The sequence below is a fragment of the Euprymna scolopes genome, chromosome 2 (assembly GCF_053919585.1).
Source record: "Euprymna scolopes isolate OS-2025 chromosome 2, ASM5391958v1, whole genome shotgun sequence".
NCBI classification, from domain to species: Eukaryota; Metazoa; Mollusca; class Cephalopoda; order Sepiida; family Sepiolidae; genus Euprymna; species Euprymna scolopes.
The window spans coordinates 73,177,669-73,194,212 of NC_136483.1; the positions used below are offsets into that span (position 1 = coordinate 73,177,669).

General features: G+C 30.5%; 2 protein-coding genes across 3 annotated transcripts in view; one reads left to right on the forward strand and one right to left on the reverse strand.

Moving 5' to 3' along the window:
- The window catches only part of LOC145292378 (DNA oxidative demethylase ALKBH2-like), a 130,885-nt gene that overhangs the window by 74,322 nt on the left and 40,019 nt on the right, over positions 1-16,544 (forward strand). The window lies entirely within an intron of this gene.
- Positions 1-16,544, reverse strand: part of LOC145292343 (BICD family-like cargo adapter 1) — a 371,843-nt gene that overhangs the window by 33,830 nt on the left and 321,469 nt on the right. The window contains exons 8-10 of one of the 2 annotated variants that reach the window (XM_080138677.1): positions 15,333-15,533; positions 10,261-10,394; positions 4,875-4,995 (exon numbers count right to left, since the gene is read on the reverse strand). In XM_080138677.1, coding sequence (XP_079994803.1) covers positions 4,875-4,995; positions 10,261-10,394; positions 15,333-15,533 — 456 coding nt within the window. Of the gene's footprint in view, positions 1-4,800; positions 4,996-10,260; positions 10,395-15,332; positions 15,534-16,544 lie in introns of both variants that reach the window. The other variant, XM_080138682.1, reaches the window with a different exon arrangement.

Genomic DNA, 16,544 nt, shown 5'->3' on the forward strand with positions numbered 1-16,544 from the left:
ACTGCAAATTTTCAAAATATTCCAATTTTGCTGTTGTGTTTTACATCTAAATAATTATATTAAAGGAAATTTAAATAAATTTGAATAAATGTTTCCATAAGTAATGTTTTTTGTTGTGTTGCTTAATTTTTAGTGAACTTGTTTTTAATTAAAATAAAATTTTGGTTTGAAAAATTGATGCTTTGTTAAGACAGAATAGACAGACTAATTTTTACAAATATGTGTTCTTTAAGCAAAGACAACAGTACTTACTTAATTCATTGAGTAGAAAATTATTTATAGTTAAAAGTAATTTTTACAGAAAATATAGGGAAATTGCATTTTCCCTAGATGTGAACACCTTGAAAATTGTGAATAAAAATGGTAATGTCTCCCAATATTTGTAGTCTATAACGATATACTTTTTTTTTTACTAAAAACACAATAGCAGTTGTTTTATTTGATTAATTTTTGGATATATTACTATTTTCGATATGACAAGTAAGTATTAAAACAACATTTTAAAAAATCGATCTGTTCACTATCTTAACAAACACTGAAAAATCATCAAACTTTATAGATTGTCTCCTCTTTTCCCAAGTAAGACTCTTCTGAAAATGAAAACAAAAAATGTTTCTGGTTAGCTAAAGTGCACTTTACCAAAAGTGCATATAAAGAACATGTGGTGCAGTGAAGAAATATTTGCAAATAAATTAGAGTTAGTAAAGGAAGTGAGTAAATTGGAAGATAACTTTTTCTTTCAATTAAATTTTATTATTTTTCTTTTTTAAATTAAACAAATTTTTGTAGAAAGTTTTTCATATTTAAAAAAAAAAAAATCAACTTCCTTACAAATGGCAAATAAATATTATTCCAGAAATACAAATGTATTTAAAATTATTTAATATTTCTAATTATTTCAAATGATTATAAGCCAAAAGCAATGTAAAAAAAATAAACAATCTAAAATATAAACACCCAAAATTTAAAAAAAAAAAAAAATTATTTTGTTTTTTAAATTAAAAACTTAATTGAAAAATTTTATGAAATTACCAAATAACAAATAAATATAAAAGCAAGTAAATAAGAAAATAGTTTTTCATATTTTAAATTCTAAAATAAATAAAAATAAATAAAAAATAACACAGAAAATATAGTTATTTTTTGCAAATCGACTGAAGAAAATGCAAAATAAAATATTGTCCGAAAATTTTGCAAATCGACTGAAGAAAATGCAAAATAAAATATTGTCCAAAAATTTTGCAAATCGACTGAAGAAAATGCAAAATAAAATATTGTCCAAAAATTTTGCAAATCGACTGAAGAAAATGCAAAATAAAATATTGTCCAAAAATTTTTTATATTTTATTTGGTATTTTCTAATTAATTTTTCATATAAACGAAACTAAAAATGTTATAAACTGTTTTTATACATTAGCATAAAAATCTTGATAAATACTTCTAAAACACTACCAAAAAAACTCTCTATGTTATTTTTCTGGTTGAGTCAACCTTATCTTGGGTCAAGGAACTAAATAACTTTGTTCATATTTTTTGCTGTTCAAGTAGAGACTATGTAAGTAACTTTACATTTTAGTCCACATTTTTATTTCATCTCATGTGTTTTTGTATTATCATTGAACATTACGTTTCTTGTTTCGGATTCATCATCTCTTCTTATTTTTGTGTACTTCTATGTCTAGTCACAGACAAACTGTAAATAAACTTAAATGCTATGTTTTTTGTTTTTTTTTTACATGGGCATAACCACTTATCAAGGCCCAGAGACCACTCGAGGGTAAGGGTTAAGAGTGTACAGTAGTCAATTCGACAATATAGTAATCGTTAGTAATGGAAATTCGGTAAATTTCTTAACTTAAGTGGAAAAGCTTATCAAGAACTTGTTTACATTGGACTTGAAGACAACCATATTGTAGTCAGCTGTTAACCAATTTTTATCTTTCTTTTTTGGCATGTTTTTTAAAAATTTTTTTATTACATTTTCACCCCAAACAAGGCACATTGCCACTTTGGTGTAGGGGGCTACTATCAGGGGCAACAGCTACTGGGGTACTATGTAGGGATTTGGGCAGCAAGATGTTGGTTCATGTTGCACTTGAACTTCTGAACGTCAGTACAGTTGGGGAAGCAGGGACCTGGAATGGAATTCCAAAGTCTAGCGGTTCTGGGGAAGAAACTACTGGAGTAGAAAGATCTTTTACATCTAGGGATCTCTACAGTGTGGGGGTGGGATTTTGCAGCCTGTCGGGTCTGTCGAGGGTGTTCACGTCGTGGAGGCACAAGTGCTTGCAGTTCGTCAGAGCATTCACCATTAAAATACTTGTAGAACAGGCAGAGAGAGGGATGCAACGTTTCGTCGATGGGACAGAGGCTGAAGTTTAGATGCCAGTTCAGGGCCTATCAAATTTGCGACTCTCTTTTGAACCTTGTCAAGGAGCGAGAGACTAGTAGCCGATGCACCAGCCCAAATATGACAGCAATACTCCATACATGAGCGAATGGTTGCCTTATAGAGGTACAGGATACTTTCGGGTGTTAGTAGTTTTCTAGCATGGTAGAGAGAGCCCACCTTCCTTGCAGCGGCCCTGGCAATGCCCTCGATGTAATTGTTCCAACTCATGTTTCCTGTGAACGTTAGGCCAAGGAGCTTGAAAGACGTACTCTCAGATAAAGAGTCGTTGGCCATTGCTATAGGTGGTAGAGAAGGTTTCTTGTAATTATTGAATGAAACTAGTTTAGTCTTGGCGGCATTGAACGTGACTATCCATTTTTGTCCCCATTCCACTACAGATTGGAGGTCATCCTCTAGTGTTTCTGCCATTTCTTTAGATATGTGTTCATTTGTTTTCCTGTTGTGCCTGTTATAGAGTGTGGTGTCATCAGCATATATACCCATCTCAGAGGAAATTTTTTCGGGGAGGTCATTTATGAATATCAGGAACAGTAGAGGTCCAAGGATAGACCCCTGGGGCACTCCCACATTTATATCCTATTGTTTAGATGTACGACCATCGAGGACAACCTGGATTTTTCTCTTATCTAAAGGATTTAATTATGTTAAGTATTCTACCAATGATACTGTATGATATAATTTTCCTGAGGAGACCCTCATGCCATACCCTGTCAAAAGCCTTAGATATATCTAGAGCTACCGCTCTGCCCTTCTCCGCTTTGTCCAGTGAATGGTATATACATTCAGAGATTACAGTTAGGATGTCTGCTGTGGAACGGGCTTGTCTAAATCCATATTGTTAGTCAGTCAGAAGTTTAGCATCTGTAAGGTGATGGACTAGAGCATGGTTAATTAAGGTCTCAAATATTTTGGCAAAAGGTGGGAGGAGGCTAATGGGGCGATAATTTAACGGGTCAGTTCTTTCGCCATAATTCTTGAATACTGGTACCACAGAAGCAGTTTTCCAACAGCCCGGAAAGCAAGCTTCATTAAGGCATTTGTTGTAGAGTTTGGAGAGAACTGGAGCTGCTTCGGCTGAGCACTTTTTTAATAGCACAGCTGGGATGAGATCGGGTCCACATGCTTTTGAAGTGTCAAGTGTCATGTGTGTCATATTTGTTAATACAATAAATTCACACAAACAATGATTGTTACATACACATGGAATAATATATTCCCAGCATGTGCACACTTAAAATGATAAAATGAATGTTTATGATTCAGACTTAATAATGTATACAATATACAGAAGCAAATACTAAAATAAGAGATTAATGTAGTTTGCTTGAAGCATTATTTACTGTATATATAAAGGGAATTTATAGAAGGCAATACAATGCAGAGGTGTAATGGATAGATACAAACGAGCAAATTAAAGCATATAATGGTGGAATAAGCTATGCAGATTCATCTTTTATTAATACAATATATATATATATATATATATATTATTTTTCTTACATTTTATACTTGCATGGGATTCTTATTTGTATCAATATGGCCAAATGGAATTTTTGTGTTGTATAATAACTTGGTGAATAGTTTGTTCCATCTTTATATGTCTTAATTTGCTTCAGTTTGTGTCTACCTGTTCTACTTCTGTGTTGTATTACCTTATATATATATATATATATATATATATATATATATATATATATATATTACCTTTAAATACTGAAAATGTTGTGTTGGACTTCTGGCCTGACTAGACTCAATCATGTCTGAAGTTATGCTTCTCAGAGAAAATAAGGAAGAATCATCATCATTAGTGCGGACATGTAATACACACTAATAATGACATTCTAAAAATTTGAAACAATCATGATTGGATACTCTACAATAAGATCTCAAAATTTCATCCTCACCAAGTTTTTGATTAAGTATGTTGGAGGAAAAATGTAATCTCTACAAACAATGACATCACAGCAAAAATTAAATTCAGGCTGGAAAGTCCTGAGAAAGGACCTACAGATGGGCCAAAACAAGATTGATTGGATATTCTACGATAAGATCTCAAGACTTCATCTTGAACAAGTTTTTAACTATGCATGGTGAAGGGAAAAATTCAGTGCGGATCTGAACACAAGAAAATGATGATCAATTTTTTTTTCTTTTTGGGGAGGGCATCTATTTATTTTGGTCATGTTCGTGTACTTTTGTCTTAAGAGAAAATGATAAACTATTTGATCATTTACTTTGCCTTTTAAAAATTGAATTTAAAAACCAACTTTTTTTTTAAATCTAATTTCTTATAAATTTAAATTTATCTGACTTCAATGAAAATAATATTCCCCCCACCCCAGAAAAAAAATGCATGACAAAAAGTGGGAAGAAAAAGTTGTCCTCACATTTTGTTAGTGAACAGCTGAGAAGGGCTTTTGTGAAACACATTCTTGTAAGAATCGGGTTTGTATCTTCTCACCTGCCATTGGTCCCTTTGTTGAGAGACCATTACTTTCTGATGAATAGCAGCCATTAGCTGGTTGTTAAGACTCATTATTTCCCCTTGAGCTTGGCTCAATTCTTTCTCACATTGGATTTTCCTAGAAAAAAAAGCAAAACAAAAACCAGAAATAAATGTTTTTTATATAAAACTATATATAATGATAGCAGATTGTATTTAAAAAAATAGAAAAATAGTAAACATTCAATTTAAAAACATAATCTATACAGTTATCCTGTTAGATTTTCAAAGTCAGACCCAAATAGCATTTAAGATGACAAATCAAACTTTGCTTCTGACTAGCCAATTTCCATTTATTATTATTGCATTATGTTATTGGTAATATAATTTTCCTTGTACAAAAGCTCCAGGACACAAAATGTTTTCTACGTCTTTTCTCCGCTTATCTAATTTAATAGGCACGTTTGCTTTGTAAGCACATAATTGTCTGTTTCTTCAATTTCTCTTATTTTTGAATGTTTTAAATTTTTATTTCGATTTTCCTTGTTACGTACTGAATATTTGTTAATGAAACCTATAAAAATCTGTTCCTTATTTCATTCTAAGCACTTTTTTATTTTTAAAGTATTTTAAAATTTTGCTTTTGAACAAAGTTATTTAAACGTTTTTGTTTTATAAATTTAAGATTTTTTACTTTGTAAAACCTTACATATAATGAGATGGTTGCATAGTGACAGTAGTAGGAGAAATACAGATAAAGAGAGAGAGAGAGAGAGAGAGAGAGAGAGAGAGAGACAGACAGACAGACAGACAGAGTAAAAGACACATATATGCCAATAGAGAGTGAACAAAAAATCTAAATAAGACTAAAACTTTGCTTGTTACAATGTATCACATTATTTGAGGACATATTTTAATATCTAATAAAACAGATAAACAGAAACTTTTAGTAACATTCCAGAGGCCTCCTGAGTGTTATTCTTTTCAAAGCTCACTAAAAAAAATTATCTTCTGAGGGGGCGATCAGTTAGAAACTTGCTTTCAGTAGTGCTCCGGTAGCCTCTTAATTTTTATTTTCTTTCACTGCTCACTTCTAGAATTGTTTTTATTTTATTTGTAATATTTTGTTTGAAAGTGGTAGATAAACAGGTGAAAACATTATTACATACTTAGATATCAAAAGCAAGATAAATTACTTTTCTACTTACTTTAAATTATTTTAAATGTTTTTTCTTACAAATAAAAGTAATGTACAACATATTACTGTTACCAAAGGCAAGTTACTCTTGAATAAGAAAATAAGGTACTTGTACAAAATTCTGCCCATATGACAAAACAAACAAAATTTTGCCCATAACAGAAAGAAAAGTTCACGCAAAAAAAATCACATAAAATCATCAAGTAGTTTTATTTTGAAATAAGAAATAAGGTACTTAAAAAATAATTTTAGTAGTGCACTGGAGGCCTCCTTAATTTTAATTAGTGCTTTCAGTAACGCTCTGGAGAGGCCTCTTGAGTTTTTTTTCCACTGATCAATTGAAAAATATTTTCTCTGCTAAAGGAGGGGGATAAAACTTTGTTTTAATAGTACTCTGGAGGCCTCCTGAATTTTATTTTTTTCAGTATTTACTTAAAAATTTACTTATTTCTTTTCTAGTGGAGGTTAGAAACTAGGTTTTAGTAGTTCTCTGAAGCCCTCTTTAAATTTATTTAATGCTTTCAGTAGTGCTATGGCCTCCTGAGTTTGTTTTCACTGCTCGCTTAAAAAAAATCATTTGTCTTTTGGGAGAGGGTGAAAGCTTGTTTTTAGTAGTGCTCTGGCGGCCTTACTTAGTGTTTTCAGTTGCACTCTAGAGGCCTCATGAATGTGATTTATTTTCAGTGCTCACTTAAAAAATTTTTTTTCTTAAGTCTAATTTTAGTTTAGAGAGGTGCAAATTATGTAGTAATTGTACCAAAACAATGTTTTTTTGTTTTTTTTTAATTCAATACTACAGCAATGTTTGAAACGCTGTAATAAAAAAGGGAGGGGGGGGCGTCTTTATATTTTTATACCAACAGGAAGACCCAGCATTGCTCAAGATTGAATAAGGATCATACTTTTTCACTATACTCATAACACCATATAACTTTATTTTTACTGCCTCGCGCCTCACCTCTCATTTATCTCATTAGGTGTATTTCAAACTTGAAGCAGGTGTTGTCCCCATGAATCACTTATAGGTTGAGGCATATAGATATTCAGCACAGAGAGGGGTAACACAGAGATTCAGGACCACTTCCATTGTCTTCCTCAGAGAATATTTTTAAATACGATATAAATTTCATCAAAATAGAATATATTTGAAGTTTTAAGAGGGTAATATGCCTCTTATGGGTTCACTTAGATTTTTCTGGTAAATTTTACATGAGAATAAACTTTTAGATTTTATGTAAATTCTCTGACCTTTCTTTCTACAGAGAACACACAAACATAACAGACATTAAGTTTTATATATATATTAGCAAGCCACCAGGCATTGTCTGGTCATAAAATATGAATAAATATTATATTTTAATTCATACAGAAACTGAGACATGTGCATGTGAGTATTCTTTTTCCTAAACTTGTAAGTAAAAAAAAAAACATCACTTCAGCTGAGATCGAAACCAAAACCTAAAGATAGTGAGTCAAGTGCAATAACCATTAGGCCAGATTGACAAGATCTTTAAAAAGTGTTTTCAAACCTACTTATGCTTAACATAAGGAATCTGTCACGTGAATCATTCACACATGTGCATTTGTGAAACAGTTAAAAGACAGATAAAATCTGATGACACTCACATCCCAATTTTTTTAATTTTGACCTCTTAGCAACTATTTTTTCCGGATGAACACTGCTTAAAGTTTTGCACATGTGTGAATACCCTATATACCAACTTTCACGCATGTAGATCAAAACTTTGTTGAGTATATAGGTTGAGAAGTGTCCTCACACATTCTCACTTTTATAGATATAAAATGCTGCATTGAAATATATAAATTTGGAGTATTTATGCAATATAAGGACAGGGGTATGACAACAGCATATTCTTTTCATTGTCATGATTCTTAAGTATATATCCAACATAGTTAATCAACCAAGAATCACATCACTCTATATAAAGGCATATAAGATCTCAACAGATACACACTCGAGAGTCAAAATAATGAACAGAATATGCTGTTGTCCTAGCCCTAGTTATCATCATAATTTTCCAGTCAGTTAAAAAAAAAAAACACCAAAAGGTGCCAAAATGCTGAGCCAATGAAATCGCAGCAGCCAATATCATTAAAGAAAACATTTATTTGCTATCATTGGTTTATTTAAAAAAAAAAAAAAAACACTAAATACTTATCTTGATTTGAACAAAAAAAATCATAAAAGAAAAACAAGATCCAAAATTTTTGGATTGTTATCAGTTGTTTGTTATTCATAGAACAAAAATTTTTCATGAAATCTACTTTTCAATTGAATGTTTTTTTTTATTTGAATTTAATTTTATTCAACTTTCGTAAAAATTATCCAATAATTATTTATTATATTTTCTTTGTAACAATAAAATGAATATTGTTTTCGTGGTTTTCAATTAAATTTTCATTGAATTATTTTTGTAATAATATAATTTTTGTTAAAAAAAATTGGCCAGTATTTGCACGCAAAAAAAAAACAAAACAACAACTTCCGTTTGTCTCTTTCTGACGATAGCATGATCTTTTTTCAGCATAAGTATCATTTATTTAATCCATGAAAGTAAATTGTTTTCATTCTGCGTAGCAATCTCAAATAATTTGCTATTGCATTTTTAACTTTTGTCTTTACTAAGAATTGATCTTTAACCTTCAGAACTAATTATTACTTAAAACTTGTGTTGTACCATATGGGTAATTTTAGTATGATTTTTGCAAGCCATAAATCTATTCTTGTTTTAAATGTGTAGTGTTATGACTTATTACTAATATTTTATATATATATATATATATATATATATATATATATATATATATATATATATATATATATATATATTCCAGGTAGAAAGATATCCAAAAATGAAGAATAATTGAATTTCAATAAGGGTCGTTGAGAGTGCTCAATCAAAGAGAGCAAATTATTTATATATTTTTTTATTCTTTATGTAATTACAGTCATATCTTGCTATGATGTGCAGACCGTTTCAATCATATTTGATTTCATCAGGCAAGAAAAATTAAAAGACAAAAATTAAAAAGGTTCTAGACCTTTTCAAATTTTGAGGAGAGAAAAAAATGCCATGACTGGCAATAAGCAAAAATTAAAGTTCTTTATATATATACATATATATATATATATTTTTTTTTTAAGATTACATCGGCCAAAATTTGGTGAGAATAACAATCAGGATGAGAATAGTAGTCCAAATAATACTAATTATTAATCCTCATCTCAAAAATTCAGAAATATTTTTCCTGTAAGTATTTCTCTCTTCTAATTGTTAAAATCTACATTTAAAATTTATCAATGGTTTTATATTTCTTTATGTTAAGGCTTTTAAATGCTGTCTTTTCTTAAAAATCAATTGGATGCTTGTGCATTATAATTGAAAAAAAAAAAAAAATCGGTGCTTCTTCGTTATTAGAACAAAATCTGATATACTGAATTTCAAGTGAAAAATAAACAGGTGAGCTCGAATTGTAACAAGGGAGGTAATTATTTTCTGAAACTTTGAAAATCGTAGGCCATTTTAGTAAAACTCAATTTTTGCTAATTGTCTTTGAAAACTGTTTTCATTAATAATCTTCTACTGTATCGTTTTTCGTAATTTTTGGATATGTTTATTTCGGCGATATAACAATAAAGTAAATACCATTGGTTTTACTTAAAATTTAATATTTCTATTTTCGAATTTCACTTTAATGACAAAGCAACACCATAAACAATGAAAATAATGCATTTTTACATGTCATGTCACAATTAGCAACAATTAAAAAATATGAAAAATGATTGGGTAGAAGATTTGGTAGAACTACTTTTTACAAAAAAAAAAAAATAATAAAAATAAAAAAACAAACAGGAAACAGTTATCAGGCTATCGATTTGCTATTTTCTAATTTGAAATAGTGAAAGTTGAAAAAACAAGGGAGATAAGTCAGTTGTCATACGAAATAGCCTAAACCACTAAAACTGCATTATTGAATAAATCTTATCTTTTCTTGTAATTTTATACTCCATCATTTTTTGTAATTTTCGTAATTTTCATTAATTGCAACATCACGCATACTTACGTGATAGTGTTTTTATATAAGATGCATTCGTTTTATATCCACTTATAATGCACAAGCACCATCATTTCATATAGCGCAATTACAAACTTCAAATATATTCTATTTTCACAAAAGACTTACATCTCAATGGCATTATTTCGGTCATGCCTTGTTTGCTCTAAGACTTCATCTCTAGTCAGGGCTCCAATGTTTTGATCTTGGAGTCGGTCTCGTTCAGCTCGTAATTGTTGAAGTTCATCTTGTTGCTCTTCAATCTGAAAGAGAAAAACAAATAAATAAAGTCAAGAATATACCTACAATGCTGAATAAAGATGCAATCTGTAGACATTTGTGTTTGTTATTATAAATTCAATTATTATTTTTTTTAATGGAAATCGCTCCGGACAAGGCATGAAGTCACTTCATGTAAGGAGCTAACAAGAATGAAAGATGATTATTGCAAATACAGAAGATGACTATTGACCTAAGTCTTGAAAAGACCAAGGCTGTAGATAGAAGGAAAACAGTGAGGAGGAAGAGAGTCTCACAACCTTGCAGTCCTTGGAAAGAAGCTACTGGAATATGAAGCTGTATTACAATGAGGTATTAAAACAATTGATGGAGACCTCAAGACCAACGAGTAAAACGAGCTGGAACAAAAGAAGTAGGGAAGAGATCAGACAATTCTGAAGAACATGTGCTATCATTCAACCACGGTAGTGGTTGAATATATGCTTAAGTCCGAAATTGAATGAATCGAGACACATTCAAACCCCCACCACTAATTCCGTTCGCAACCAAATTTCAAACAGGTTATATAGTTGGATAGAACACCTCATTAGCTACATTTTGAAAAAGAAATTTCGAAAATTGGTTCAGTAGAAAAAAAGTTACAACAAAATATGTGGGTTCACAAACAGGAGAGTAAGTACATACATAAGTGACTAACGCTTTTTTTTTTTTTTTTTTTTGACTAACGCTTTAATAATTTTATAATTTACATAAAAATTAATAAAATTCCATCTACTAACTAACTAACTAATGAATTAATTTTATTCAAACAATTTTCACTACATAAATATATGCAAATAATAGGGGGGAAATAAGTTCAATCCAGCGACTGACACCCTTTCTAACTCAACAATAAACAACAACATATGCAAATAATAAATAAAATATTTATCAATATTCAAATTTTATTTTTAGCTGCAATATTTTAAGTCTAAAAAATTCTTATTTTTTACTTTACTAGAATATCTTGTTCTTTACTTTTCCAGGTTGAATTTCTTGTCCTTTACTTTTCCAGGTTTAATAAAATCTTAAGAATATTACTTTTCATGCGCGCATTTTTCCATATAATAATAGTATTTATGGAAAAGACTGAGACTAGTAACATCACATCTGAGAGAGAGAAGTTGAAGTGAAGAAGAAAGTGTGCGGCCAAACAAATTCCAGATACCTTTCTACAACTTATCAAGAACCTTCAAATTGGACACAGATTCAAGAGCCCAAATATGACAACAGTACTCCATACATGGTCTGATAGTAGATTTGTAGAGATAGAGAATAGCCGTGGGCGTGAGAAAATGTTTAGAGCGAGAGAACCGATTTTATGAGAGACAGAAAGAGTAATGGATTTAATATATGAAATCCAAGAAAGATTTGATGAGAAAGAAAGACCAAGAAGTTTTAGAATCGATTTCTCAACGAGAGCAGAGCCATCCATAAGAATCTCAGAAAGAAAAGGGACACACCTACGAGTGAAAGGCAATAGCTGAGTCTTAACAGGATTAAACAAAGCAAGCAATTTCTTACCCCAATCCATAACTGAACCCAAATCAACTTCTAGATTAACTGCATATTTCAACTGATCTAAGGAAGATGGGCGAGAAGCAATATCAGAACAGAGGATGGTGTCATCAGCAGAAATGTTAATTTTCTGAATAATATTTTCTGGAAGGTCATTTATATAGAGAAGAAATAGTGTTGGACTTAGAACAGAACCCTGAGGAACACCAGTATTGATAGAAAAAGAAAATGAAGAGACACCATCCAGAGTTACACATAAGCTTCCATCAGAAACAAAAGACCTAATAATGTGAAAAACTTTACCACCAATATCATAACCTTTTAAATTTTGTAGAAGACCAGGATATGTCTGCCTAAAACTTTCGACAGAGGCGACAGATTTTCACGAGATTTTCACGAGATCAGTTGAAGCTCAACCCTTTAGACGACAAATATCGAAAAATTGGCTAAAAATATTACTTCCTTCAACCTCAACTGGGCACTTTTCTACAGGAAGGGGTCACTTTTTGGCCAATATTTTTTTAAATTGACTAGCCTTAATTTAAACCTTCGTCACTTCCGGTTTGGTGATGGATGCAACAGCAAACTTTTTTTTCACGTTCTTTTCCTCCTTCGGAGTACGGGTTCAAGCCTGCCTGCCTACTACAACTTTTTTTTTTTTGCTCAACACACACCTTCAAACACCCGGGCAATGCCAGGCACCCAGGCTAGTATATTACTAAAGCATTATTTTTAAAAAATGTACTTTTAAATTTTACTTAAGGAGGTGGATAAAGGAGTAGGTACTTCACAATAGAAACATGACTGATACTTATTACAATTAAAGGTTGAAATGCAATTTTATTAAAAGTATTTGAATTACTAATAGCATAAATACTAGACTAGGATTTCTTTCATTTAGTTTGCTTTTTATTATATAAACTAGCTGACCTGTGTCTCAGCGTTGCCCGAGATATTAGATCAACTTGAGAAATTCCATACCTTATTTTTCATTTTGGGCCAATGTTAGTAATAGTATTATAACAAATAACATGATTGTGAAGCAGATGAAACCAGACGTTCCTGTAGATACCTATCTTGTTTATCCTATTTTAGTCTCGTAATATTATGTAGAGTGTTTGAAGTTTGTTAATGGTTGTTATTGTCATTTTTACAATTTAGTCTGCTTTTTATTACAAGAATTAAATACTAAGAAAACCCAAAAATCAATCAGTTATTTTTTTTTTAAATAAATTATTTACTTTAAAGAAATGAATGAGCAAGTTTTCAATCATATACAGTTCTTTTTATGTTTTTTTTTCTTTTTGTGAATTATTTTTCCGTCAGACAGATAAAAATCTCTCAAGGATGGAAGTCTGAGGTGTTGATTGCAGATGATCTGATGGTGTGTCTTCTGTTGTGACCAACGTTGCTTATATGATATGATAAATGAAATAATATTGGCAGTTTTGAGATATTGTTTAAAATTTGAGAAATTATTAGAAATTTAAGAAAGTCAAAAATAATATTTTTTCCTCTAAAATAAACAATTTATTTAGCTTAAAGAAATGAATCAACAAGCTTTCAATCATATAAGGTCAGTTTCAATCATTTTTTTTGTTAATCAATTTTTTTAAAATAAATAATTTATTTTAAATAAAAAATATTGTTTTTTGGCTTTCTAAAATTTCTAATATAAATTTTAAATGATATCTCAAAGATGCCAATATTATTTTATTTACTTTTTTGTCAATCTAATTTAAAGATTTTATAGAATGTTTTAATTAGAAGAAACCTGGGGAAATTTTATTTTGAAAAAATTGTTTCGTTTTGAATCAATTTTTTTGGTAAATTTAAGTGAGAACTCAGAGTGGAAACTGATGACGACAACAACGACGATAACGACCTTCCTTACCAGAGTTATAAAATTTTCGAAGCAGAATGGTGAGACATTTGAGTTTCAGAATAATATAGTATAATAGGAAAACAAAAAATATATTTTAATACATATTTTATTCATTTTAATTTCGCTTGGTTTTATCTATTCTGATATTTAAGAAATTCTATATTCTTGTGCTAATAGTATTAAGTAGTGACTAAATAAAATATTTATCGTTTTAAGATGTTGAATTTGTCTGAATTATTAGTAAACAAAGAAAGAAGATTCGTTTTACTATATTTCAAGAATATTTAGCTCACAATGAAAATAATTCTTGCGAAAGAACATAGTTATTCTTATGTTGACAATCGTGAGACTGCATACCTCTACCTTAATTATATTCTTGTTTAAATATGAACGGTGATGACATGTACTACTTCAAGATTAATATAATTATTTACAAAAAGTTAAAGAATGCAACAGTTGAGTTTCCCAGGATCTGGTTATTATTAATTACTAGCAGGGGTACCCGGTGTTGCCCGGGTGTTTCGAGGTGTGTGGCATCAGTAACCCCTCGGTTCGTTAACCCCCCCCCCACCACCAATATAAAAAAGAAAAAAGAAAAAGATTGCATCAGTAATCCGTCGGTTCGTTAATTCCCCCTCCCCAATTAAAAAAAAAAAAAAAAAAGAAAAGAAAGAAATGCATAAGTAAACATTGGATTTGATGTAATCGAAAGTTGCATTTCAATTGACGGAAAAATGCCAATTCGTTTTTTAAAGCAACTACGAACTCAAACTGGTGCTTCTTCGTAGTGTCCCTTGTGGACGTATCCCCACTGGTGATAAGTGGGCACAGGAGGAGTATGAATGTAATAGAGGGAAAAGATGTTACCACTTTCATTGATTGTAACCAAATTTGGCCGTGGACTTTCAGCAGAAAAAATATAGGGATCTAAGTTTATCGAGTAAGTGGATAGGTGATAGGTCTATAACACACCAAATGTAATGTGCTGCAGTGCGTGCACATTACATTTGCGTGCAATGTCTTGATTTTCAATCCTATTAAGGTCTAAATCGCAGGGGAAAAAATGAGTTCATTTTATTTATATAGAGAAGAAGATAGATAGAAGAATAGATAGAAAATAGATAGATAGATAGAAGATAGATAGAAAGAATATAGAAGGTAGAAGATAGATAGATAGATAGATAGATAGAACAAAGATAGAGAAGAGGTAGAGATGAATCAAATATGAATTTTATAGAACTTCATGTTCAATCAAAATTTCCATCAAATAAAACCCTGGTAGTTGTTTAGATGAGCTGTATTATAAATCTGTCTGTATTGCATCTTTAGTTCATTTATATTGTTTAAAAACAATATAAATGAACTAAAAAGACGCACAATGGGTCGATTTAGATTATAGCTCATTTGAACAACTTGGTGAAAATTGTCACTGTATTTGAATGCATTAACATTTATTATTAATATTATTAGTAATAATTAATATTAATAATATAATAATAACAAACTTTTAATAACTTACTTTACTATTAAGATGAGCGATTTCTGTACTTTTTTGCTGAAGTTGCTGTTCACGCAACTGTAAATCGGCATGCAAGCCAGCAACATGGGTTCGAACCCCACTCAGCTCTACATGGAGATCATGAATTTGTTCAGCCATCAAGGTCACCTTCCCAACATCTTCATTATCTGTGTGATCTCCACCAGTAGCCATGCTGGTTTCCTGAAAAAAAAAAAAAAATATATAATAAGAATTTATTTAAAAAAAGTTATTTTTTCAGTCTATATAATGTTCAGATCATGGTGTTTTTGGAATATGTCCATTTGTATATTAATATTTTAATGTAATTAGTTGACAAAAAAAAAAAAAAAAAAGGAATAGGCAGAGTGCACATTACTAAGGCAGTACTTTGTACAATGTCAATACCGGAGTTCATGTATCATGTAAGTTTAAAGATTTTTTTTTTTTTAAATATATATGTATTTTATAATTTTCAAGAAATTAACATAAAAAAAAATATTACATAACTTTTTGGATAATCTACCCCCCCCCCCCCCACCTCAAAAGTAGTATTCGCTTCTATTAGATCAGTGCAAAAATTTTTGCCAACTTAAAAGTTCATTTTAAAATAAAAAAAACTGTTTTATAAAATCTTTATTCATAATAATAATGATCTTTGCACTCTATGACTTCATTCCATCTCTCAACGAGTTTTTAAATACCTTGCCTGTAAAATTCTTTAGGTTTTGATGTGAAATATGCATCTAACTCATATGTAGTATTTGTTCTGTTTTTTAAGAACCCATCCTGCCAGGCATTACCTTTTCCTTTTTAGAGTATGGGGATATGTAATATCTGCTCTGTTTTCATAAGCACCTCCTCATAAGCATTATCTTCTCCTTTGGGGGAGGAGTAGTGTAGTATGTTTTCATTTGTCATGATACCATCCTTCCAGGCTAGCAAAAATATTTGTCCGGAGTGATAGTTATTTCAATTGTAGTTGTGTTTCTCAATTTTAGTTTGCTCATTTTCTCCTAAAAGTTTCTCTATATCAAAGCGATATTGTTACATATTAAAAAACCTATGGCAATATCAATTAAGTGAATAGTATGATTTTTGACAATAGTCACACTCAAGTCATAACTCAAATCTGCAAAAAAGGCAGAATGATTCCTGAGGTTGAATCAAAGATGGTTGACATGTAAGATCAAAGCTAAAAGGCATAGATAAAAC